The 25737-nt window shown below is 42.8% G+C and overlaps 1 protein-coding gene across 2 annotated transcripts in view; it reads right to left on the bottom strand.

Moving 5' to 3' along the window:
* Nucleotides 1-3938: 3938 nt before the first annotated feature.
* Nucleotides 3939-25737, bottom strand: part of ythdc2 (YTH domain containing 2) — a 162854-nt gene continuing 141055 nt past the window's right edge. The window contains exons 30-32 of one of the 2 annotated variants that reach the window (XM_080046489.1): nucleotides 17241-17450; nucleotides 16970-17152; nucleotides 3939-4728 (exon numbers count right to left, since the gene is read on the bottom strand). In XM_080046489.1, coding sequence (XP_079902615.1) covers nucleotides 4657-4728; nucleotides 16970-17152; nucleotides 17241-17450 — 465 coding nt within the window. In that variant the 3' untranslated portion in view covers nucleotides 3939-4656. The remainder of the gene's footprint in view (nucleotides 4729-16969; nucleotides 17153-17240; nucleotides 17451-25737) is intronic. The other variant, XM_080046490.1, reaches the window with a different exon arrangement.

Raw genomic sequence — 25737 nt, 5'->3', positions numbered from 1 at the left:
TAAGAAATTACTCCTTACTAAGAACTTTTAATGCTCCTTAGGAGTACTCTTAGCGCTAAGATAAAATGTTTTGTGAATACGGCCCCTGGTATTTAAGAGCCCACATTTGAGGGTCATAGTGGGGTTTGGCTTACCACCTCCCAATGTGGGAATGGTAATTAAATTATTGTGCTTAGCAACATTTGGATACCGTAAGCAATTTGCACGGCGAGGGAGGGACACAGTCTCGATGCCGTAGACCAAGCCATCGGTCAAGGAGCTAACATGAGGAGGAATGTTATGGTTAAGCACATTAACAGTTTCATGATTTAACATTATGTTTAACATGGTAGGTAAGCTAATTGACTCCACCTCCGCACTAGCAGGCTCATGTACAACCTGCGACCTGCTGGGTATTACATCCCTATATCAATCGCGATTCAAGTACCCATCTATATTCCTAGACAAAATAGCAGCGCCTTCTCCATTAGGATGGAGGCCGTCTGCTTTCAGCAGGTCAGGGCGGTTCCAGAATGAAGACCAATTATCCACAAAGATAAAACCCTGCTCCTGGCAGTGCTGTGCCAGCCAGCGATTTAACGCTGTAACCCTACTGTACGACTCATTATCACCCTTCCTGGGTAGGAGACCAGAGACTAGTAATGGATGCCGACACATCTTTGAGGCAGTCTGAAAAGCCCTAGTTAAGCTATATTTAGTGATCTCAGACTGCTTCCGCCTAACGTCATTGGAGCCGACATGAATAACAATGTTATCAAAACATGTGTTGTTTTGTGTTTGCGTTTCGCCTTTATCCCCCTTATCCCTGCATGTAGTCAGCACACTAAGATTAGCCTCAATGTCGGATGCTCTGGCTCCAGGTATACAGGCAAATCAAGTTTAATGTTGCGTGTGATGGAGTCCCCTATGACTAGCGTGCGGGGCCCAGCCCGACCAACGGGAGCGAGGGAGACAGACGGGCTAACAGATGGCGCCCGCATTTCTCGTCAGCGCCAATAGGCAGTAGCGGCCAACGCGGCGTCTATCCTTTATAATGTCTATGGCAGGGCTATTCAATAGGCGGCCCGCGGGCCAGGTGCGGCCCGCGAAGGAATATTTACTGGCCCCCGCCTTGACTACCGACCAAACCAAAAAAAAAAATTATTATTATTATTTTTTTTTTTAGTGGTGCACAATCAATGTACTAGCTCGTGTGATGTGTGCTTTTGCATGGTCATAACTGCACGAAAGGCCGCGATCTGCAGTAAATAAATGTGCACATGTGTCTCCAAGCTTTTCTCTATCAGCTGCTCTGTGTATGCAGCTTTGCCGGCGCGATTGTACCGCAGTGTAAGTGTATGGTCCATTATTTGTATTTAGTGTCTGCATAATATTGCACCAGTAGAACTTTGCATGTTTGCACAAAATTTGTACCTTCACATAGCAAACAAAATTGCACAACTGTAAAGTCAGTGTCTGTAGTTTTTTTGTATTCAAATAAGCAGTTGTTTATTTCTGTACTGTGCATTGGCATCTTTGAGCAAAATACAGCCAAAAATTTTGCCGAGGCGCTCTGCGCCGCGCCTCCCATGACCCTGGACAGTGACCCCTTGACAAACACATTTTGGGGGGGGGGGGGGGGGACCACTGTAAGGTGTTGCACTTAGAGTAGCCTACATTTATTTATATGTTTTTTGATAAGCTGTTGCACTCTTAGTAAACCTAGGCCTACCTGTATTTTGATAAGCTGTTGCACTTAGAGTACATTTATTTCTATGTATTTTGATAAACTTTTGAAGAGTTAACCTATTGTGTTTTCCTGAACTGATAAGATTGTTAAACACTTAAACAACAGGCAACCTATGTTAATCAAATAGGGATTTTTTTTGATAAGCTGGTGAACTCTATTTGATAAAATAAAGACAATATATGTACTCCTATGTCGTTGTAGTGTTTTACAGTATATGTAGCTATTGATGTGATGCTCATCAATTTTAGGCATTTTTTTCTGGCCCCTCATTTTGGATCATTTCCACCAACCGGCCCCCATTCAAAACTAATTGAATAGCCCTGGTCTATGGTATATGCTACCAGCATGGTGCGCAATTCTATGGAATCCCTACTATGTCAAACTTAGGTGATACTACTTTGGTCAAATGAAGGTGACGTTGCGAAAGTGTGAGGAAGGGAGGGGGAGAGGAGTGCACTGCAAAAACATTGATTTTGAGACTGCAATTTAAGTTAATAACAAATAAAAATCATAAATAAATATTTTACAGAGTTCATTGTGCCTGTCATAATGTAGGCCTATTAAGGTAAAACATGGCTTGTAAAAATAGAGTTGATAAGCAAATAAAACATAAATAAATGGGGAAATTATCACACTATTTAAATCATTTTTATTTTATACATACTTTTACAGTTACAGACAAGTGACTAAATTAAGTTTAGATTTAAAATTCCTATTTCAGTTTGAAAAATATAGGTGTAATGCTTCTTTAAAAACGGCAGTAGAGAAGCAGTGTCTTTGTTTTGGTGATAAGTTGTTTAAATCTCTCAGAAATCTCTTCTTCATTTTAAGATATAAAAAATTTGAATTATTCTTGCGTTTATGTTTTATTTAAATCAGCTTTACACCATTTAATTTAAGGGGGTAGAAATGAATTCCGCGCTTAATATCGTATCGTGATATCGTGATATCAATCGCAATATCGTATCGTACCCAAAATTTCATATCGTTACATCCCTAGTCGTGACGTATGTCATGAGGCGGCTTCTGACGGTAACTGGCAATGGTAACTTGCTAGAGCCTAACGTTTAGTTATTTGAATGAGAAAGGTTGTAGACGTCCATACTTTTGCGAGCAGATGCACTGGAACACAGACAGGTCGGAACTACCAAGTCGGAAATCTCCTTCTTCCGAGTATAAAGGAACGCAGCATTCAACTGAAACTGGAGCGCGACTTCGACGTCATCGTTCTAAGCCACACGCTCTGTTCGCTGATTGGACGGCTGGAATTTTTCCTCAGCCAGATCCCACTAATAAACCCCAGCCCCAGACTGACGAAGGGGGAATCAAGTAGGTAGGTGGGCGGAGCCAGGCTAGTCCAATATTGGTGATCCTGTGAGAATTGTAGCCTCAGTTTCCTGTTTTTAGCTGACAGGAGTGGCACCCGGTGGGGTCTTCTGTTGCTGTAGCCCATCTGCTTCAAGGTTGGTCGTGTTTTGCGTTCAGAGATGGTATTCTGCATACCCTGGTTGTAACAAGTGGTTATTTGAGTTACTGTTGCCTTTCTTTCTATCATCTCAAACCAGTATGCCCATCCTCCTCTGACCTCTGACTTCAACAAGGCATTTTACGTCCACACAAATGCCGCTCACTGGGTATTTTTCCTTTTTCGGGCCATTCTTTGTAAGCCCTACAGATGGTTGAGAGTGAAAATCCCAGTAGATCAACAGTTTCTGAAATCCTCAGACCAGCCCTTCTGGCACCCTCAACAATGCTATGTTCCAAGTCACTTAAACCCCCTTTCTTCCCCATTCTGTTGCTCGGTTTCAACTTCAATAAGTTGTCCCGTCCAGGTCTACATGCCAAAATGCATTGAGTTGCTGCAATGTGATTGGCTGATAAGTTATGTGTTAACAAGAAATTGAACCACTGTACCTAATAAAGTGGCCGGTGAGTGTGTATATATATAATATATATTATATAATGTTATTCAACCCTTAGTGTGTTTGGAGCTCCCAGTATGTCTAGCATAGCCTGATAGGCAAAACCCAGGACAAAAAGTCAATAGAGCACTTGCATACTGCTGCTAGTGCATGTTAATCATTTAAGTGGACCTAGATGTAGCATAATTTCAGTTAGCTCAGTAGACACTTAAGAGCTGAGGAAAGACATCACACTGACAACAGGGTTTTCAGATAGAATCTCTATTTATTACCATCATCCCATTAACTCCATCTTGAGGATGCCTTAACTCAACAGTCAAAATACACTTTTCACCTCAGAATAAAGTAGCAAAAAGTTTTTTTCAAATAAATCCAATAAATAGTCCCTGATGATAGAGCCATAGGCACAACTACATCATCAGTATAAAACACAATCTCAGTTACTTGATATACAGAGCAACACTGTTTATGTGCTTTGAGTCTTCACAAACATTTCAACCATTCCAACAATCTGAACGGTAATCAACAATCTCAACAATTAGTCAACACTTGAAAAGATCTGGAAAAGATTCTGTATTTATCCAATCAATGACACATTTACTATAAAACATGTTACATACATTTGAATTCATAACCGATTTATAAATCATGCTTAACAGCCAGAGAAACATATTTGATTGTAAACATACTGTTTAATAACAAAAGAAGTACCAATTTGAATTCAAGGCATAACAACCAAATGAGAACCTAATTATTAAATAGACAAAAGACAGGAGACAAGTTAAAAGGTGGCATTTAAATGATTCAGTCCCTATATCATTGTCATACCCTATTGCCTTAACTGGTAGTGCAGTCCTTGTATTGTTTAAGGCAAAATAGAAATAAAACATGCAATATCTAAAAGCTCTGCCCCCTAATTAATAGAACAGTGTGGATTGTATTAGTATACAGAGTATAAATGTAGTCTACTGGAGAACAAACATCAGGTGGTGAGTAAAGTGCTACTTATTGAACGTGAGCTCCAGAGTTTCTTTCCCACAGTAAGAGCAGCTGGCTTCCTGCTTGGGGCTCCACCTCCTACAGGAGACAGAAAGAGAGCCATTCAAATGCATTTATTACATATCATTATTTCTTTACAGTTTGGAATGAGAATTCTTTCTTTGCCATATATTGTTTTCTACAAACTGTTTCAGGAAATAAACTAAATGTAGGCGATAAGAAGTTTACATTATAGCTGAAATGATAAAAGTCCATTAATGAAATTGTTTATTAAGAAAATCAGTTGGCGACCAATTTATTAATAAATTCATAGAGCCATAAAAAAGCAAAAACCCCAAATTTGATAATTGAATATGAAATTAAATATCTCTGGCTCTTCATAACTTTGGATTCTGAGCGATTGTGACTTGAGATTTCCCTAAATTAAAACATTTCATTAATTGAAAATGAATTGTAAAAATAATAAAAACATGGGGGGAAAAAGTATTAGTTTCAGCCCTATTATATATTTAGGGCTAAGTTCCAGCATGACAAAACTAAGTTCAACGGCAAGTTGTTAATAATAATAATAATAATTGATAGGTTTTATATAGCGCTTTATTGCCTAGGCACTCAAAGACGCTTTACATTTCCTGGTTCAATTCGTTCACACTCAGTCATACTGGTGGTGGTAAACTACGAGAGTAGCCACAGCTGCCCTGGGGCAGACTGACGGAAGCGTGGCTGCCATTCAGCGCCAACGGCCCCTCCGACCACCACCTCAAACATACAGCAATCATACACATTCACACATACCCACAAACATACTCTTCTCTTCCATCTTTCCTCTCATATGATATGCAGTGTTTCCCCTACCATTGTACAGGCCTGGCGGGGCCGCCAGGCCAACGGGACCCCCGCCAGGCCAACAGCAGCCTAACTTTAAAAAAAAATAATAATAAAAAAAAAAAAATTATTATCAATTTTTCATTGATTCCGTAATAATAATATGCGAGTGTCTGCGCGGCACTGTCGGTCTACCCCTCGTGTGCGCCTGTCTTTACAACCTCTCGTTTGATCATCCCATCAGCTGATCTGTGTGTCTGCGTGTGTGTGTCTGCGCGCGGCGCGATGCGCGTGTGTATTCGGTGCGGGTGCGCACTTGTTAAACACGGAAGCCAATGAGCAGGAGCATGACTAGCAAGCAAACGTTGATCTAGTGGCGAAAATAAAACCAGCGCCTGCTCTATGGAGATACTAAGGACTCAGTAACAGGGACGTTGAACAGGAAAAAGTGCTGCGCAAAGTTTAGAAAGTTAAAATCGCTACGTCGCCGTGGCAACACAACCAATCTGTATCAACAGCTGAGACAGCGCTGAAAAAAACGGCATGCACTCGTTTCAGTAAGTTTACAGAAGTGCCACACTGCTACTGCCTTTGACATTCTTCTCAGAAAAGCATTCATTTATTTTCAAGGGACATATTAATTTATTTATTGTTTTAACTGTCAAGTTATCTTGAAAACAGCAGGCTATTGTAGGCCTACAAGCTTTATGTTTTTGTATTTTCAATGCTACTTTATTTGTATGTTTTAAATTGAGAAATAGGCTAGATGAAATATAATGGTCGGAATAGGGAATTTGCCTTATGTAGCACACATGTTGATAGGCTAATCATGATGTGTAGCCTATGTTAATTCATTTATTTTCAACAAGGCTATTTGCATTAAAAAAAATAAAGAACATTTTTCAATAGGCTAGCTTCAAGGTGAGGTGATTCAGATTATTCCAGAAATGAGTCTAAACAGGACCTGTCTATATTAGATCTTAGTGTTTATTGTTTTTTTATTGAAATCCATGTGTTTTTCTTAAATAGTTTACGTGGCTTGTGTCTCCAAATTATTACAGAAAATAGTTATAGGCAGGGCATATGTTGTTTACAGAGCACAGAATTAATCAGATTTCACCTCTCAAAGTGCACCAGATTGATGCATTTAACTTTAAAAAGGATAAGGTTTCTTCTGCAGGGGCATGCCCCCAGACCCCCCTAGAATGTCCATTCTCACCCAGCAGAATCTAAAAATCCTGTGAGAAACACCACATGTACAAACGTACTGAATGTGAAAGCATAACCCTATGCCCTCATTTTTAACAGGCTGTCAAAAGAGGCTCATCCCAAATGGGGTTCGTTTTGGTCAATTTCTTCTAGAAATTTGGTACGCACGCGGCACGCATACTCTTTATCAGCTCTTACCACCGGGCCTAAAAAAAATTCTAGGGGAAACACTGATATGAGACTGGTGAAATAGATAATATATCGTGGCTGAGCCAGAAAAAGCTGACTGGAGGTGCATGCAGGCCTAAAGTACCCTCCACAATCCATTGTCTTTTTTTTAATACAAAAATGTTTTCAATACAAATAAGTGTGTTTTTGTGACGCAGGGGCTTGGAGCCCAAGAAGGGACAAAAGAGTGTATCTAATCTTATTTTAAATAATTGTATTTATTACACTCTCACTACACCTCACAGGTGTGCCACATCAAGATGCTGATCTGACATCATGATTAGTGCACAGGTGTCACTTAGACTGTCCACAATAAAAGGCCACTCTGAAATGTGCATTTTTTTGCTTTATTGGGGGTCTGGGGACTCAGAACCAGTCAGTATCTGGTGTGACCACCATTTGCCTCATGCAGTGCAACACATCTTCTTCGCATAGAGTTTATCAGATTGTCAATTGTGGCCTGTGGAATGTTGGTCCACTCCTCTTCAATGGCTGTGCGAAGTTGCTGGAGACGGCTTATGGTGGAGAAATGAACATTCAATGCACGAGCAACAGATCTGGTTGACATTCCTGCTGTCAGCATGCCAATTGCACGCTTCCTCAATGCTTGTGGCATCTGTGGCATTTTGCTGTGAGACAAAACTGCACATTTCAGGGTGGCCTTTTATTGTGGACAGTCTATGGCCGTGTCTGAACTGCCATACTAGCGTCCTACATCCTACATACTCATGTGTTACGGCCCTGGCCGTGTAGGCTATTGTATGTCATGTGTTTCGCTGTTTTCCCTTTGCTGTGTGTGTGTGTGTGTGTGTGTGTGTGGGTGTGTGAGTGAGCTTTTCTTCACAGCGGCAGGTGATTGCCTCCTAAGTGGCGGAAGGTGGTGATTGGCCCGCTATCAACCTCCGGGCAGTATAAGGCTCCGCCAGATTTACGCAGCGGGAGGCTTGGTTGACAGCAGCAGCACCCGCTCACGATTCCCCCAAACCACGCTTATCATTCTTTGTTATGTGTTAGTTTGTTGTGTTATGATGGTGTGTCCGTAGGGGTGAGTCGTCTTTTCTTTTACAGTTTGTCTTTTGTTTTCTTTAACGTTTAGATTAGGGATCACTTTTTGTTTTGCTTCAGTATAGGTTTTGACGTTAACTCACCCCGAAGATTTATGTTGCCTGTGTTCATTATTTCTCACTTCCAATAAATTGAGATCTTACTTTAGAAACGTTGTTGTGTGGTGGTTTGGGGATCGGGGAGTGGGATTGTAGCATTTGTGTTATGCCTCTGGGTTCCCCTAGACCGGGGCATAACATAAATTGGGGGCTCGTCCGGTCTTTGCAAAGTACATTTTTTTTTTTTTGTGCTTGCAGAGCAGTAATCCGTCGCTTGTTTTTGTTTGGCAGTTTCTCACAAGATGTCGTTTGATATGGACAGATTTGCGCTGGAGCCTACGGTGGATAAATTGGAACGATGCACAAAAGCAGAGCTAGTTTTGATTGCCAGTTTCCATGACGTAGCTATTCCAAGAAGTGTTAAAAAAGATGAGCTTAAACAGCTTTTGGTGGAGCAGCTGGTGGTAGGGGGTGGTGGTAAAGAGCCTAAAACGGATGGTGCACCTGCTGTGTTAGTCGGGGAGATGGGAGCTGGTGCTGCCATAGCCTCACTAGCGTTCAGCAACGGGGCGGTGTTAGGGGCCGAGGCTGCTGCTGCCGCCCCGGGGTATAGCACAGATCATATACCGGTGATACAGGCTGGGCATGAGACGGAGGATCTCAAGCTGGCGCTCCGCCTAAGAGAGGTGGAGCTGCAGACAAAGACAAAGGAGTGCGAGCTCAAGTCAAAGGAGTGCGAGCTCATGCGTTTACGCATACGGGCTATGGAGGTTGAGAGGTCTCCCGGCACGTCCACCCCTGTGAGTACGCTCCCTTATGCTGCTCCACCTGAGCGGTTCGATGTTAGCAGGCAAATTCGCTTAGTCCCACCATTTAGAGAAGATGATGTTGACTCATATTTTAAGGCTTTTGAACGCATCGCAGCAACGTTGGGGTGGCCGATGGAAGTGTGGTGCCTGTTGCTACAGTGTAAATTGATAGGAAAAGCACAGGAGGTTTGCAATAGTCTGTCCATAGAAGAAAGTCTGAATTATGATATTGTTAAGACCACTGTATTAAGAGCGTACGAATTGGTCCCTGAAGCATACCGACAGAAATTTAGAGGATGTGAGAAACCTGCCAAGCAAACTCATGTGGAGTTCGCCCGTGAGAAAACAATTCTCTTTGATAAATGGTTGGCCGCATGTAAAGTTGCAAATTTTGCTCAGCTCCGCGAATTACTCCTGGTGGAGGAGTTCAAAACGTGCCTCCCAGAAAACATTGTTGTCTATTTAAATGAGCAGAAGGTAGAGTCGATGTCAAAAGCGGCCGTGCTCGCCGATGAGTTTGTTTTGACGCACCGGGTTATTTTTCCCACTGCGCGCCGTGAGCAACCGGTGTCGTCAAATTCTGTGAAAAATTATAAAGCGTCACCTCCCAGATCTCCCGCTAACCTGATGTCTCCTGGCAGGCCGGAATGTTATTACTGCCGTGAGACGGGCCATCTTATATCTCACTGTCCTGTTCTCGGTCGAAAAGAGCAGAGTGCGCGCAACCCCAAAAGTGTAGGTTTTGTTCAGCCAGTCCCTTCTCTGGCACCGGTCGGCGTAGACGAGAGTGAAAACGGCTGCGTGGCTGACAGTTACCGGCCTTTTATCCTAAAAGGTTTAGTCTCACTGACAGGGAAGGAGGAGGATCAGGTGCCCATCACTATACTGCGTGACACGGGAGCCACACAGTCGCTCCTGTTAGATAATGTGTTACCGTTCTCAGATAAATCATCCTGTGGTTCGGATGTCCTTGTGTGGGGCGTAAAAATGAGTATACTTCGAGTACCGCTGCACACTGTGTTTTTGCGTTCTCCGCTTGTCTCGGGTCCGGTGAAAATTGGGATACGTGCTAATTTCCCTGCGCGCGGTGTGGCTCTGATTCTCGGGAATGATCTCGCAGGGGGGAAAGTTTTTGCAACTCCCGAGGTGGTTGAAAACCCCATCGCTGAGCCTAGTATTGCTGTTCCTGCTGCTGCCAACATGTCCTCTGTGTTCCCTGCCTGTGCTGTGACACGCGCGCAGACGCGTAAGTTCGATGGTGTTGATTTATCTGACTCTTTTCTGTGTGCTGAAAATGATTCTGTGGAAAATGAATTGCCCTGTGTTAAACCTGGGAAATGTGTGCCAGTTAACCTGTTACCCTCTAACGCTAAGCTCTCTTTTGAAGTCGACAGAACTGAGTTTATCCAGGCCCAGCAGGCCGATCAGACTCTGGTTACGTGCCTCTCCACTGCCGCCAACCCCAGGGTTGGGAATCCCTGTGTGTACAGCATTAACAACGGTGTGTTAATGCGTAAGTGGTATCCACCCTCAGCTGGTGATCTAGGTTGGAATTCGTTTCAACAAGTTGTCGTGCCTCAAAAATTTCGCCCTCAAGTACTCAGTCTGGCACATGACAGCTTTGCTGGTCATTTAGGTATTAAAAAGACTTACCATCTTATCCTGCCGTACTTCTTTTGGCCGGGCTTGAAATCCGACGTGACCAAATTTTGTCGCTCGTGCCATATCTGTCAGGTTGGTGGAAAACCAAATCAGGTTATTCCTCCTGCTCCGCTGCAGCCAATTCCGGCCATCGGAGAGCCTTTCGAACACATGATCTTAGACTGTGTTGGTCCACTTCCTAAAACGAAGTCTGGCCACCAGTATCTTCTGACGTTGATGTGCGCGGCGACCCGCTACCCTGAGGCCATTCCTTTGCGCACACTCAAAGCAAAAGCCGTGGTGAAAGCTCTGGTTAATTTTTTTTCCACGTTCGGCCTGCCGAAATCTATTCAAACAGACCAGGGCTCAAATTTCATGTCTAAATTGTTCGCTCAAGTGATGTCTTCGTTGGCCATAAAACACGGGAAATCCAGTGCATACCATCCACAGTCTCAAGGTGCCCTCGAACGTTTTCACCAGACATTAAAAGCGATGATGCGTAAATTTTGTCTCGAGTCCGGTAAAGAGTGGGATGAGGGGTTGCCTTTCCTACTCTTGGCTGCGCGTGAGAGCGTGCAGGAATCGACAGGTTTCAGCCCCGCCGAGCTGGTGTTCGGTCACACCGTGCGTGGTCCTCTGCGGCTGCTGAAAGAAAAATACCTGTCTGATGTTGCGAGTTCGAGCGAAAATGTGCTTGACTATGTGAGCTCTTTTAGGGAGCGGTTGCATAAAGCCCGTGAGGCCGCGCGCAGCGCCCTTTCTGTGCCTCAGGATAAAATGAAAAAAAGATATGACAAAAAGACGGTGCGGAGAAGTTTCGAGGTTGGTGATAAAGTGTTAACATTGTTGCCAGTCCCTGGTTCTGCCCTTCAGGCAAAGTTCTGTGGTCCGTATGAAATCGAAACTAAATTAAGTGATACTGATTATGTCGTTCGCACCCCGGATCGTCGGAGGAAGTCTCGTGTGTGTCACATAAACATGATTAAGCCCTATTTTGCCCGTGGAGGTGCCGTAGTCTCTTCGTTCCCTGGTGCGCTCTCCGCTGTGCCCTCCGCTGTGGCTACGGCTACGCAGGTGTCGCCGTCTCAATACTGTCCTGAGAGTGATGGGTTGCAGGTTAACCGGGCTGAACATCCCTCTCGCCTACGAAACTCAGAGGTCCTTGAAAATCTGAAAGCTCACATGCGTCATTTGGATAATTCGGCCCAGGATGATCTCATTCAGTTAATTGAAACCAATCTCTGTCTTTTTGCAGACGTCCCATCCCGTACCACCGTTCTCTCGCACGATGTTGATATTGGCGATCACTACCCAATTAAGCAGCACGCGTACCGGGTGAACCCCGCTAAACGGGCACTGTTCCAGAAGGAGGTTGATTATCTGTTGGAGAATGGGTTAGCCGTCCCGAGTTCTAGTCCGTGGAGTTCTCCCTGTCTCCTTGTACCCAAGGCAGACAAATCACCGCGTTTTTGCACGGATTTCCGCAAGGTTAACGGGGTCACTAAGGCGGATTCGTATCCTCTTCCCCGAATGGAAGATTGTGTTGATCGTGTTGGTTCTGCTAAATTTGTTACAAAACTTGATCTGTTAAAGGGTTATTGGCAAGTTCCGTTAACTCCTCGTGCGTCTGACATCTCCGCTTTCGTCACCCCCGACAATTTTCTTCAGTATACCGTCATGCCCTTTGGTCTCAGGAACGCACCCGCGACCTTCCAGCGCTTAATGCATATCGTGCTGTCTGGTGTAAGCAATTGTGAAGTGTACTTGGATGATATTGTGGCGTATACGAGCACTTGGGCTGAGCACGTTGGGACGCTGAGCGAGATCTTCGCTAGATTAAAAAAAGCATCACTCACACTAAATCTCGCGAAATGTGACTTTGGCCAGGCCACAGTCACATATTTGGGGAAGGAGGTGGGGCAGGGGCAGGTGCGCGCGCTCACCGCAAAAATACAGGCTATTCTCGAGTTCCCCGTGCCCAAAACTAGACGTGAGCTTCGCCGTTTCCTGGGAATGGCAGGCTATTACAGGGGGTTCTGCAGAAACTTTGCGGATGTTGTTGTCCCCCTCACCAGTCTAACTAGTGTCACCAAGGCATTTATGTGGTCGCCGGCATGCCAGAGCACGTTTGAGTGTGCCAAGGCTCTTCTCTGCAGCGCACCTGTCCTTGCGGCGCCGGATTTTGCGCGATCTTTTAAGATGGAGGTGGATGCCAGTGCCAGTGGTGCTGGGGCAGTGCTGGTACAGGAGGACGGCTGCGGTATCGATCACCCAGTCTGTTATTTTTCTAAAAAATTCACAAAGCACCAACTTCAGTACAGTACTATTGAGAAAGAGGCCCTGTCACTACTGTTTGCCCTCCAACACTTCGAGGTGTATGTAGGGTCCAGCTCGTTGCCCGTCGAGGTCCAGACAGACCACAACCCGCTAGTTTTCCTGGCACAAATGAGGAATACTAACCAGAGGCTGATGCGGTGGTCCTTGCTGGTGCAGGACTTCAATCTAACTATACATCACAAAAAGGGTAAGGACAACGTTATGGCGGACGCGTTGTCTCGGATCTGGTGAATCGAACATTTTTGGGGGGAAATGTTCGATTTTTAGGAAGGGGGGTGTTACGGCCCTGGCCGTGTAGGCTATTGTATGTCATGTGTTTCGCTGTTTTCCCTTTGCTGTGTGTGTGTGTGTGTGTGTGTGTGTGGGTGTGTGAGTGAGCTTTTCTTCACAGCGGCAGGTGATTGCCTCCTAAGTGGCGGAAGGTGGTGATTGGCCCGCTATCAACCTCCGGGCAGTATAAGGCTCCGCCAGATTTACGCAGCGGGAGGCTTGGTTGACAGCAGCAGCACCCGCTCACGATTCCCCCAAACCACGCTTATCATTCTTTGTTATGTGTTAGTTTGTTGTGTTATGATGGTGTGTCCGTAGGGGTGAGTCGTCTTTTCTTTTACAGTTTGTCTTTTGTTTTCTTTAACGTTTAGATTAGGGATCACTTTTTGTTTTGCTTCAGTATAGGTTTTGACGTTAACTCACCCCGAAGATTTATGTTGCCTGTGTTCATTATTTCTCACTTCCAATAAATTGAGATCTTACTTTAGAAACGTTGTTGTGTGGTGGTTTGGGGATCGGGGAGTGGGATTGTAGCATTTGTGTTATGCCTCTGGGTTCCCCTAGACCGGGGCATAACATCATGCATACTCTCTACTCAAAGATCGATTGTGTATGCGAGCTGCGTCTAAACGTTCTCAGTTGAAGTATACTCAAGCAATGAAGAATTTCTTCTTCTTCTTATAAGATTCAGGCAGTTTAGACACTGTTAAGCTTATAACCGCCCTCTACAGGTTAGATATTGAACTAGATTTTTACAGTCCTGTGTTCATCATCTGTGTTTTAGACCTCTTGTTTTATAATAATGATGTTTTGAGGCGGAGGATCCCTCCGACGCTCTCTGTCCGGCTCATCAGCACTCAGCTGTCTGTGAGTTGAGCTGGACGAGCCGCGGTGTATGGAACAGCGATCTGTTCTAATCTCTCTCCACTATCAGACTCACAACACTCATTTCACTTAGTGACTCTAATGTTGTTAGGTATTTATCTTCATCTCTTATCTATTGTAAGAGTTTATGAATGACTGCACGTACAGTTGTCAGATCGCGGAACCCCAAACAATGTTGTTGCCTAGCAACTTGCTCGAAAATATTTCATTTTCCTGGGCGGGTAGAATTGACCCAGTGCATTATGGGGCGGTTGAGTAGGAAAAGTATACAATCGATTCATACCCAAAATCTTCCCGGAAGTTAGTACTCATCCGGGAATTTCTCACATACCCAAACTCGCATACCCAACCGTCACATACTCAAATTGAAGTCAAAATGAGTATGAGTAGGACGTTAGTATGGCAGTTCAGACACGGCCTATGGCACACCTGTGCACTAATCATGATGTCAGACTCAGATCAGCATCTTGATGTGGCACACATGTGAGGTGGGATGGATTATCTCAGCAAAGCAGAAGTGCTCACTATCACACATTTAGACAGATTTGTGAACAATGTTTGAGAGAAATGGTACAATTGTGTATCTGGAATGAATTTTAGATCTTTAAGTCCATCTCATGAAAAATGGGAGCAAAAACAAAAGTGTTGCGTTTATATTTTTGTTGAGTGTACAATCATCAACTGTCTTCCCAAAATTTGCTGGGAGAAGGGTCAGCGTCTTTTGATTTTCCTTTCACAAAAGCATATTAAAAAAAAAAAAAACTTACAAAACTAATGTTAAAAAGATTTACTGAATTTAATTTTCTATTTCTAAAAATAAAAAATGTTATCACTAGAAAACAAACGAAAAAAACACCTGTGGTTTTTACATATTCTCTAACAGGAAGTTGCTATTTACTAAATAAGAGCACGGATGAGGACCATACAGTCTATGATGACGGTGCTGTGTATGACACAGTTAAGAGTAAGACACTAGTAGTTGATGGGAGCGTCCACTCTAAGCACAGCACTAATCCCACACAGGAAGGGGGGGGACGACGCTCTGACCACAGCGCCACAAGCATTTATTTAATAAATGGAGTCGTATTTTTTGTATATACTGAAAATGTAATTGCAAAATGCGGGGAAATGTATTACATATTCGGTCCGGACTGATTATTACATAATACGGGTGTTATACATGATAAAATGGAATTTTTATTACATTTTGAAGTTTTCTTACATAATGGCTTACTACATTGCCTACTATCAGTATTTTATATCAACACACTTTACTCAGTCCCAGTGTAGGCTGAAAACGGAACTGTCCTTTTTTCCTACATAGCACAGTCCTCATACACGCTCTTACTGTAAACAGCAACCTACCGTAATTTTCGGACTATAAGCCGCAACTTTTTCCCCATTTTTCGACCCTGTTATTACACAGCACAATATATGTTCTGTAGCTACTAGGGATGAGCGTTAGTAATCGAGTACTCGAGTACTCCTCGTTGCATATGAACTCGATTGGTGGATGAGGCAAATCTTTTTTTTTTTGTGTGTCAGTAACCCCTATTTTAAAATGTTATATACATGTACAAAACGGCACAAAACGGATAAAATAAAGTTTAACAAAATTAAATATTTTGATGCAAGTGCAATAAACTGAGCGTTGTGTCAAACAGCAACTGCAAATAACTGCCACCTCCGTGCCACCGCAGCGCAGCCTGTGTTCTCCACAGCACCGCGGAGCTGAACACAGTCTCTCCTTTCTTCAGAAAATTTTCAGGAATATAACTGTCCAATTATTTCAAAGCAGATGATAAAGTTACGTTTATAAAAAGGGGAGATGACACCTGTTACTCTCAGTTAGTATTGAGTAGACTCCAGGACAGGTGAGTATGCAAGGTGCTCTCCGCTTGGAAAGAAAAGTAAAGAAGAAGCCAGGCTTACTTCAGGCACATTCGCTCCGAGCCAACAACAGTTAAGAAGCCTTCAATAGGGAATATGGGGATAAGATTAAAAAACCGACCGGTGTAACGTTCCGTTAATGAGGAATTAGTCGCGGTAATTATTCACGGACACGGAGTGAGCATTACGCGGTTGGATATACAACTATCTGCTTTGGTGAGTTATTTATATGTATTTAAATTGTAGGACAATCATTTTATATTTGGCTATTTGCTGCCCTTCTTATTTTAAATGGTGACTTAGGCTATTTTTTTTTGTTACAACTACAGCCCATGCTTTTTTTCTCTTTTTCTCCTCACCGCAGACCAACTCGATCGGTTTAAATTGTGGCCCGTCTATTTAATTACTTTCAGTGAGGAAAATGTGTTTTAAACTTGTGGAAAAAAATCCTTAATATCATATGGCAACTGTGACTGTTTGACAATAAGCATTGAGCGATTTATTGCGGTGAACCGTTGTTCTGCAGACAGATGCGTTGCGTTCTAAAAATAGAAAAAAGTTTAACGAGGAATCGATTGATCCTCGAGGAATGCAAGCGATCACACGATTAGCGAAAACACTCGTGCCCATCCCTAGTAGCTACTATTGCACTAAATGGTAACACTTGAATACGTTATGCAAATATGCAACTTGTTTGTTGAAATGTTAATAAATGGGAGCTTCCTCAAGCAGCCATCTCTTTCCCGACAATCCCCTCTGTGCACAAACTCTTACATATGGTAATTAAACATTATAACACCTGCGGCTTATAGTCCAGTGCGGCTTATAGTGCGGAAAGTACGGTACTGATGCAAAAATATGAAGAAAAAAAAACACAGCGATTTTATTTGTTGCATAACTCTGTAAGTTGAGTTCATTCCTTTTTGACCCTAGATTTTTTGCATTTTAAAACAGAATCAAATAACCGCTCATTTTTTGTTTTTAAATATCCTTTTGTGAGAGGAAAATGGAATGACAAAAAGACACACTGAGCGAAAAGGATGCCACTGGAATTATTCAAACTATTGTTGTGTGTTTGTCAGAGTGTAAGTGCTTGTGTGATGAAACGCCTCCTGTGCTCACCTGTCCGTCTCTGCTGATCTGGACCTTCTTGTTGTCATTCCATTGGTTGAGAATGTGTTGGGTGCAGTGGAACGGAAGACTCTCCTTATGGATCCACTCTACACTGAAGACCCCTCCCAGGCCCAGGAAGCCCCAGTCCTGGCAGCTCTCCTGACTGATGGCTGATGTCATGCGAGCGTAGCCCTGTAAAGAAAAAGACATACACCATTAGAGATTCCATAGAGGAAGGTCTGATGGAAGTAGTTTTTCCATTGGTCAGACAGGGTAGCACCTGGAAGTGTCCCGAGCCCTGGACAGAGAAGATGAGGATGATGGGGCTGCTCTCCAGGAAGGCCCTGCTCAGTTTGCTCTCATTGCTGGGTGTGGTAGACCAGATCCCTTTCTGCTGAGAGATTTCAATATTCCTAATGTTGCTACTCTTCATGACGAAGTAGCGCACCGATGAAAGAAGTAGCTGAGAGGAAAGGGACTTGGAGAGCTGCTAGGGACAAGGGGATGAAAACAACAGCGAATTTTAAATGACAAAAAGATCATTTCATTCAGATAATGTAACTTTCATAATTTGTTGATGAGATAGAAATCATCAAATGAAACAACCCAAAACACTGAAGACCATAGGAATGACCTGCATGTCCTGCCCAAATGAGACACTACATCGTACTTTGAGAATATTCTTTCAGACGCCTTAATAAGCTGCTGCATGTTTTTAGTTTAGGACAACACTAACTTATACTGACAATGTAAACGGCCGCTGCTGCAGTTGAACTTAGTACAGAATTAAGTGTAAATATACACTCACTAGCCACTTTATTTAGGTACACCGGTTCAATTACTTGTTAACACATAACTAATCAGCCATTCACATAGGCATGTAGACCAGGACAGGACAACTTGTTGAAGTTCAAACCGAGCAACAGAATGGGGAAGAAAGGGGGCTTAAGTGACTGTGAACGTGGCAATGTTGATGGTGCCAGACACGCTGATCTACTGGGATTTTCGCGCACAACCATCTCAGAGAATAATCCGAAAAGAAAAAATAGCCAGTGAGCGGCATTTGTGTGGACGAAAATGCCTTGTTGAAGTCAGAGGTCAGAGGAGGATGGGCATACTGGTTTGAGATGATAGAAAGGCAACAGTAATTCAAATAACCACTTATTACAACCAGGGTATGCAGAATACCATCTCTGAACGCACAACACGTCCAACCTTGAAGCAGATTTCCTACAGTAGCAGAATACCCCACCCGGTGCCACTCCTGTCAGCTAAGAAAAGGAAACTGAGGCTACTATTCGCACAGGCTCACCAAAATTGGACAATAGAAGATCGGAAAAATATTGCCTGTTCTGATGAATCTTGATTTCAGTTGCAACATTCAGATGGTAGGGTCAGAATTTGGCGTAAACAACATGAAAGCATGGCTCCATCATGCCTTGTATCAACGGATCAGGCTGGTGGTGGAGGTGTAATGGTGTGGGGGATATTTTCTTGGCATACTTTGGGCCCTTAGTACCAATTGAGCATTGTTTAAACACCACAGCCTACCATGTCCATCCCTTTATGACCACAGTGTACCCATCTTCTTATTAGTGGAGGTCCTGGGAAAGTATGCGCTTCATTTAGCGGAGAATTTCTCAACTGTTATAGACTAATATGACCCCATTGAACAACGTGGGATGTGTGACAAAATCTCTATCCGGGGCGAAAGTCCTGAAAATGCTCATACTTTTTTTATCAGATTAATCTTCATATTAAGATAAATACTTTTTGTATTACACTTTGTCAAAAAATTTAATAAAATATGCAAATGAGGCAATATCTCATTCAATATGTGTAGCCTATGTAAACCCTTTAGTAGGAGTCCTGGATACGATTTTTATGCATTTCATTTAGCGAAGAATATCTCAACTGTAATAGACTAATATGACCCCAGTGAACAACATGGGATGTGTTCCAAAATCTCTACCCAGGACGAAAGTCCTGAAAACGACCACAACAGGTTACACTAGTATCACACCAAGTGGTGAATGGGACTTTTTTTTTTACCTTTATAGATATCCTCATACTTTTTTACCAGATTAATCTTCATATTATGAAAAATACTTTTTGTATTACACTTAGTCTAAAACATTTAACAAAATATGCAAATTAGGCAATATCTCATTCAAAACTGCGACATACAGTACGTAATAGTTTTTTTTAGCCATTTTCATTATATATCAAATCAGAATGTTTACACTCTTCTATGACCTTATAATTATTGTCATTGTGAACATGGTGATCCCCTCAGAAAATCTGTAACTTCAAGGGTTTATATGTTGACATATTTAATGAAATATTTGCTAATTTGCATATATTCTTTTTTTTTCAAACATATATTTATTGGATTTTTGTTTGTTTTTACAGCATAGACAAGCACAACAGACAGTGTGCACAAACAACAAAGCAATCACTCAAAACGCATCACCCCCCACCCCTCCTCCCCACAAAAAACAAAACAGTTACGTTAAATTAACATAAAGAGTATGTGATTGAATGAGAAATTCAGCATACATCTCTGAATAATAAAAACATCATATGTGCACATAAGCATGCCTTCACACAGTAATGAATAAGCATAAGTTAAGAATGGATGGAAGATACCTTCATACCTTCGTATACCTTCATTTTCAAGGAATCGATCCTGTTTTTTGTGAAATAACTGATCTTTTCCAGTGCCAGATAGGAAGTCACTCCGTTTAGCCATTCAGAAACGCCACAAACAGTTGGTTTTGCACCTTTTAGCCTCCAAAAGGCACATACCAATTAAAGGTTTCTTATCATTAGTTACCACAAAATTGGCAGGGTAAATATTTAGGATACATAGCTTAGGATCAGAAGGCATCACCTTGCCAATAATACGACCAATAATGTTCAGGACCTCTCGCCAAAAGAGTGCAACCTGTGGACTGCTCCACATACAATGGAAAAGTGAACCCTTCTGCTGGCTACATTTAATGCACGTGTCGGGAATATTGGGGTTAAAGTGGTTTAGCTTCACAGGAGTAATGTACTGTCTACTCAGCCATTTATATTGTAAGAGTATAGAATGTGTGTTTACAGATTGGGTTTTTACCAAAGAGCAGGCTTTTGACCATTCTTCCTCTGATACATTTTCCACTAAATCCATATTCCAGGCCCGTAAAATATTATTTGATGACTCATTAGATCCACTAACAAGCAGATTGTAAAGCATAGACACCTGTCCCCTAGCTTTCAAATATTTTAAAGTGATGTCTTCTAAAATGGACAAAGGGGGGAGCGTCAGGCTATTACATTGCTTTGATAGAACAACATTTCTGATTTGGAGATATTTAAAGAAATGTTTTGTAGGAATGTCATATTTGGATTTAAGATCTTCAAATGACATAAATTCACCTCCATTGTACAAATCAGATATTTTAGCTAGACCTTTGGAGGACCAAAGTTTAAAATCCGGGTCTGCCCTTCCTGGGTGAAAGTCATCATTACCGAAAATGGGCGTGAATTGGGAGAGCCTTTTTGTCATACCCCAGTAAGCAATGGTATTATGCCAAATCCTTATCGTATTTTTCAAAAAAGTATTTTTGGTATTTTTAAGGAGTCTGCCGAATACATGTACAAATGCAGTGGCACTGTAATATTTTGGGATTCCATTGCAACCCAAGCTGGGGGGTGGTCATTCATAAAATAAAACATACCGGGCCTAATTTGCGCTGCCCAAAAGTACCAAAATAAATTTGGAAATTGCAGTCCACCTCTGTCATATGGTAAATACAACAAGGAAAGTCTGAGTCTAGGGCGTTTGTTATTCCAAATGAAGTTTGTGAAAGTTTTGTTAAAGGTCCCATATTATGCTAAATGCACTTTTTAAATGTGTTCCAACATATCCATGCGTCCACGGTGTGCCTAGAGACTGCCAAAATATCAAAAAAAATAACAATCTCTCCTTTTCTCACTCTCCCCTTTTCTGAAACCCCCACCCCTCCCCCCAAAAACACTCCAGTCAGAATTATCCCCTTTTCTGACCTCACAAACCGTAAAGCCAGAAGCTTCCACTGTGCAGCCCACACCCCTATTTCTTATTGGTCCACGGCCCTGACAGACAGAGGGCGAGGCGTATCTGGCTTCGCTTCCGGACAGGGGGCGGGGGGAGCTCAAAGATTGTATATTTACGAGGGGACCTGCAACTCTTTTTTAAAAAATAGGCCATTGTGAGATTAGCTGAACATCAGCATAGTACAATAAATTATCTGAAAGTTTTTTTCAGCAAACAATTAAAGAAAAACGTATTAGGGACCACTAAGACCATATAATATGGTGTATAATAGAACCGAAAAGTGTATAATATGGGAGCTTTAAGCAATTTAAAGAAGGAAGGAGCTGGAGAGAGTGGAATTGATTGGAAGAGGTATAACAATGTACTTAAAATCGACATTTTTAGGACATTAATGCTTCCGATTAAGGATATAGGTAATTTGGTCCATCTATTTATCAATTGTGTGACGTTATCCACAAGGGGGTCATAATTAGCTGAAATTATTTTGTCAATAGTAGGAGTCATTTTGACACCTAAGTAAGTAAATCCTGGTTTTGACACAGTAAATGGTGTAGGGATCGGGGGACTATTTCTCTCATTTTCTGTCAAAAACATTATCACTGATTTACTATTGTTTACTTTATAGCCTGAAAAGGTACCAAATGTTCTCATCAAACTCAGCAGGCTAGGAAGTGTTTTCTCCTATCTGGAACAAAATAAAATTACGTCATCCGCGTACAACGAGATACGATGTTCTATGCCTCCGACTTTAATTCCTGTAATGCCAGCATGCTTGCGAATTGCCATGGCAAGTGGCTCAATAGCCAGGACGAAGAGTAAGGGAGAGAGGGGGCAGCCCTGTCTCGTTCCTCGGTTAAGCCTAAATGGCGTTGATATAAGTCCATTAGTTAGAATTTCAGCTTGTGGGTTGGAATACAAAAGCTGAACCCATCTGAGAAAATGAACACCCACACCAAATCTTTTCAGGACATCGAATAGGTATTGCCACTCTATCCTGTCGAATGCCTTCTCTGCATCCAATGACAGGATAGAGTGGTTAGGGAAGCCAGACTTTTCAAATAGAATATTAAGCAGTCGCCTCGTATTGTGGAAGCCCTGTCTACCCTGTACAAATCCACTCTGGTCCAAATGGACCATTTGAGGCAAGACTGATTCCAGCCTCCTCGCAAGCACTTTGCATAGAATCTTAAGGTCATTATTTAGAAGTGAGATCGGTCTATAGGACCCACACTGGGTTGGTGTTTTTCTAGGCTTCAGTAACAATGAAATTATTGCTGTGTTTAGAGAAGGAGGGAGGGATCCCTCATCAAATGATTCCTTGTACATATCAAGTAAGGGCGGTATTAATTTGGATTTAAATATTTTATATATTTCAATTGGAATTGCATCTGGCCCTGGTGTTTTACCTTCCCCCAAGCCAGATATGGCCTCAGATATTTCCCCAGTCTCAAGGTTGCGTTCTAATGAGCCTAAACATTCTTTATCTACTAGGTCAAAATTTAGTGTATCCAAAAAATCTTTTTGTACACTTGGGGCCGAACCTAAGTATTCAGAGCCATATAAGTTTTGGTAGAAACATTGAAAAGTTGAAAACAATCTCTTTTGGGTCTGAAGTTATATCCCCATTATCTTGTCAAGATGGAGTTTATTGCCCTCTCGGTTTGCATCTGCTTTATGCGCCAGGCGAGTAAATGACTAAGTAACTAACTCTCTCCCTGTTCATAATACGATTGTTTTAATCTCATCAAACTTTTTGTCGCCTTATTAGTAGACAAAACATTATACTTTGCTTTCAGTTTGTTAAGTTCCATAATAAGTAGACGGTCTGGATTTTCAAAAATGTTGCCCTCAGTTTCTTTAATTGCTTTTTCAAGTTTCTCCATTTCTAATCTATGAGCTTTATATTTAAAGCCGGTGAAATTTATCATTTGGCCTCTCAGAAAGGCTTTAAATGCTTCCCACCTCACTGGTGCAGTTAGTGTTGCTTTCAAAATATAAATCTATTTGTCTTCCAATATACTCTATAAAGCTTGGGTCTCTAAGCCAGATTGATTGTAAGCGCCACCTAGAGGGGGGCGGTACCACATTGGAAAATGTAATAAGAAGCGAGGTTGGGGCGTGATCTGAAATTAAGATGCTATCATACCAGCATTTTGAAATTTTTGGAATCAACTCTGCTGAGACCAGATAATAATCAATTCTAGAGAAGTTCTGATGTGTGCCCGAATAACAAGAAGATGTTTTCTGGTTAGAATACTTATTTCTCCATACATCTACCAGATTAAAATCTTTAATGCACTTTAGCAGTTCTTTTCTAGTCAAGGGGTGAGCGGTGTCAACACCGGTGGATCTGTCTAATGCCGGTTGGAGTGTACAATTAAAGTCTCCACCTATGATAATTTGGCCAGGCAAAGCAGTTAACATCAAGAAAAGCTGTCGAAAGAAGGTTGGATTATCGATATTTGTCCCATATACATTAACCAAATTCACTTTGACTGAAAGAAGTTGACATTCGATAATAAGGTATCTGCCAAGTCGGTCTTCGGTGACACGTAAAAGCTTAAACGGCACAGATTTGTGTATAAGAGTTATTACCCCTCTTGAGTTAGAGCTAAAAGAGGCTGAAAACACCTGACCAGGCCACCTTCTCCTCACCCTTATCACATCTTCTGGAGTCAAATGGGTCTCCTGTAGAAAAATTACTTTGGCTTTAAGCTGCCGGAGCCTGTTCATAACCTGTTTAAGCTTAACAATCTTATTTAGTCCTCTCACATTCCAGGATGTGAACTGAAGATCAGAGGCTGAGAATGTTTACCACATCAATGCCCTGACAGATATATGTTAAGTGGCTGCAAACATAAAAAAATACATTAAAAAATGTAAAAGAGAAAACAAAAGACAAAAAAAAATCCCCACCCAATATCAAAGAGAACATGTGAGTAGAACAGAGTTTACTTCCCCAACTGAAATAAACCCATCCCTCCCACAGTACACACATCCAAAGGAGCTCTAAACTGAGCTCAATCATGGAGCTGCGCTCGTCCACCTGAGCAAGCGTCATACGAGGAACAACATGCCCGGCGATCAGCACGGAACCCCCCCCCCGTTAGTCTCCGTAATGGAATATTGTAGACAGTAATAGCCAAGCAGTCAAAGTTCAACCTGAACCATGTTGTTGGCTCCTCATTTCCTTCACAAAATCTTCCGCCGTCCTCACCGTGTCAAAAGTGTGGCGTTTCCCCTTGTAGGTGATCAATAGTGTAGCCGGGTGAGCGACTCCGTATCGCAGGGTCGGGATGGAGAGGGCAGCCAAGTCTTTCTTCACTGGGTCGAAGACTTTCCTGCGTCTGAGAAGGTCAGCGGAGACGTCGGGAAAAAACATTATCCTCTGGTTGTCCAGCAGTATGGGTCCCTTCAGCCTGGCCGCTCATGATTCGTGTCTTGTCCGCGTAGTTCAGTAGTTTCATTATCACCACCCTGGGCCGTGCTGGTTGCTGCGGTCTAGCTCTGTTATGCCTCGTTTCCACCAAGTAGAGCGGGTCGGGTCAGAGCGGCTCAGAGCGGGACAGCTCACTTTTAAGAATCTTGGTGTTGTTTCCACCGCCGACCCTACCTTTACTGGTAGGGCGGGGTTTAGGCTGGACTGCGATAGCCGCCAGAATGTGGGTCAAACTAGCGGGCTGTGGAACAGCTGTGGTCAAGCCAGCGGTCTCTCGTTTTTGCTCGGTCAAACCAGCCGCTTCTTTTTTTATTCCCCCCGTGTTGTTGTGAGCACACAGACGGCTCGGTGCAACTGATATACAGTGAGCGAACAGTGCTGCCTGCGGCAGCTACGTGACATCGTAGCAGTGGGACATCGTAGCCAACTGGTTCATTTAATGATGAGGAAAAACACCACACAATAAACCGCGCTGCGCTCACATTTTCGCCAACACACAGCTCTCTTCACTCTAGCCGAGGTGACTACACACGGCAGAAATGATTCTTTCTACCAACTGTGGTCAAACCAGCGGTCTCTCGTTTTTGCTTGGTCAAACCAGCCGCTTCTTTCCCCCGTGTTGATGTGAGCACACGGACGGCTCTTCACTCTAGCCGAGGTGACTACTCACGGCGGAAATTATTCTTTCTACCAACTGTGGTCAAGCCAGCGGTCTCTCGTTTTTGCTTGGTCAAACCAGCCGCTTCTTTATTTATTCCCCCCGTGTTGTTGTGAACGTGTATTTACTAGCCTACTATCTATGGCGAAAACACACAGAAACGGCTTGGTGCAACTCATGAGCGAACAGCGCTGGCTGCGCAGCTACGTGACTAGCAGTGGGACACAGTGTTTAATTTATTGACGAGGAAAAACACCACACAATAAACAGTGCTGTGCTCACATTTTCGACAAGACACAAGACTCTCTTCACTCTTGCCGAGATGACTACACATGGCGGAAATGATTCTTTCGACCAATCAAATGACGGGGGTGTGTAGTACCGCATTTTCGGCCCGCTTTCAGGCGGCTAGTACCCCTACGGAGGAGTACTGAGATTGGGAGCAGCTCAGAGCGGTTAGGTGCGCTTAAACCGTACCCTACCCAACTTTTGGCAAATGAAAAGCCAAACTATCCGGACCGAACCGCTCCGATCCGTCCCGCTCTACTCGGTGGAAACGAGGCATTAGCCATGCTTGCCTCGTTAGCTGTACCGAG

This window comes from Ammodytes marinus (assembly GCF_949987685.1).
Source record: "Ammodytes marinus genome assembly, chromosome: 18".
In the NCBI taxonomy this organism is placed as follows: domain Eukaryota; kingdom Metazoa; phylum Chordata; class Actinopteri; order Uranoscopiformes; family Ammodytidae; genus Ammodytes; species Ammodytes marinus.
This window is presented reverse-complemented; position numbering and strand designations above follow the sequence as displayed.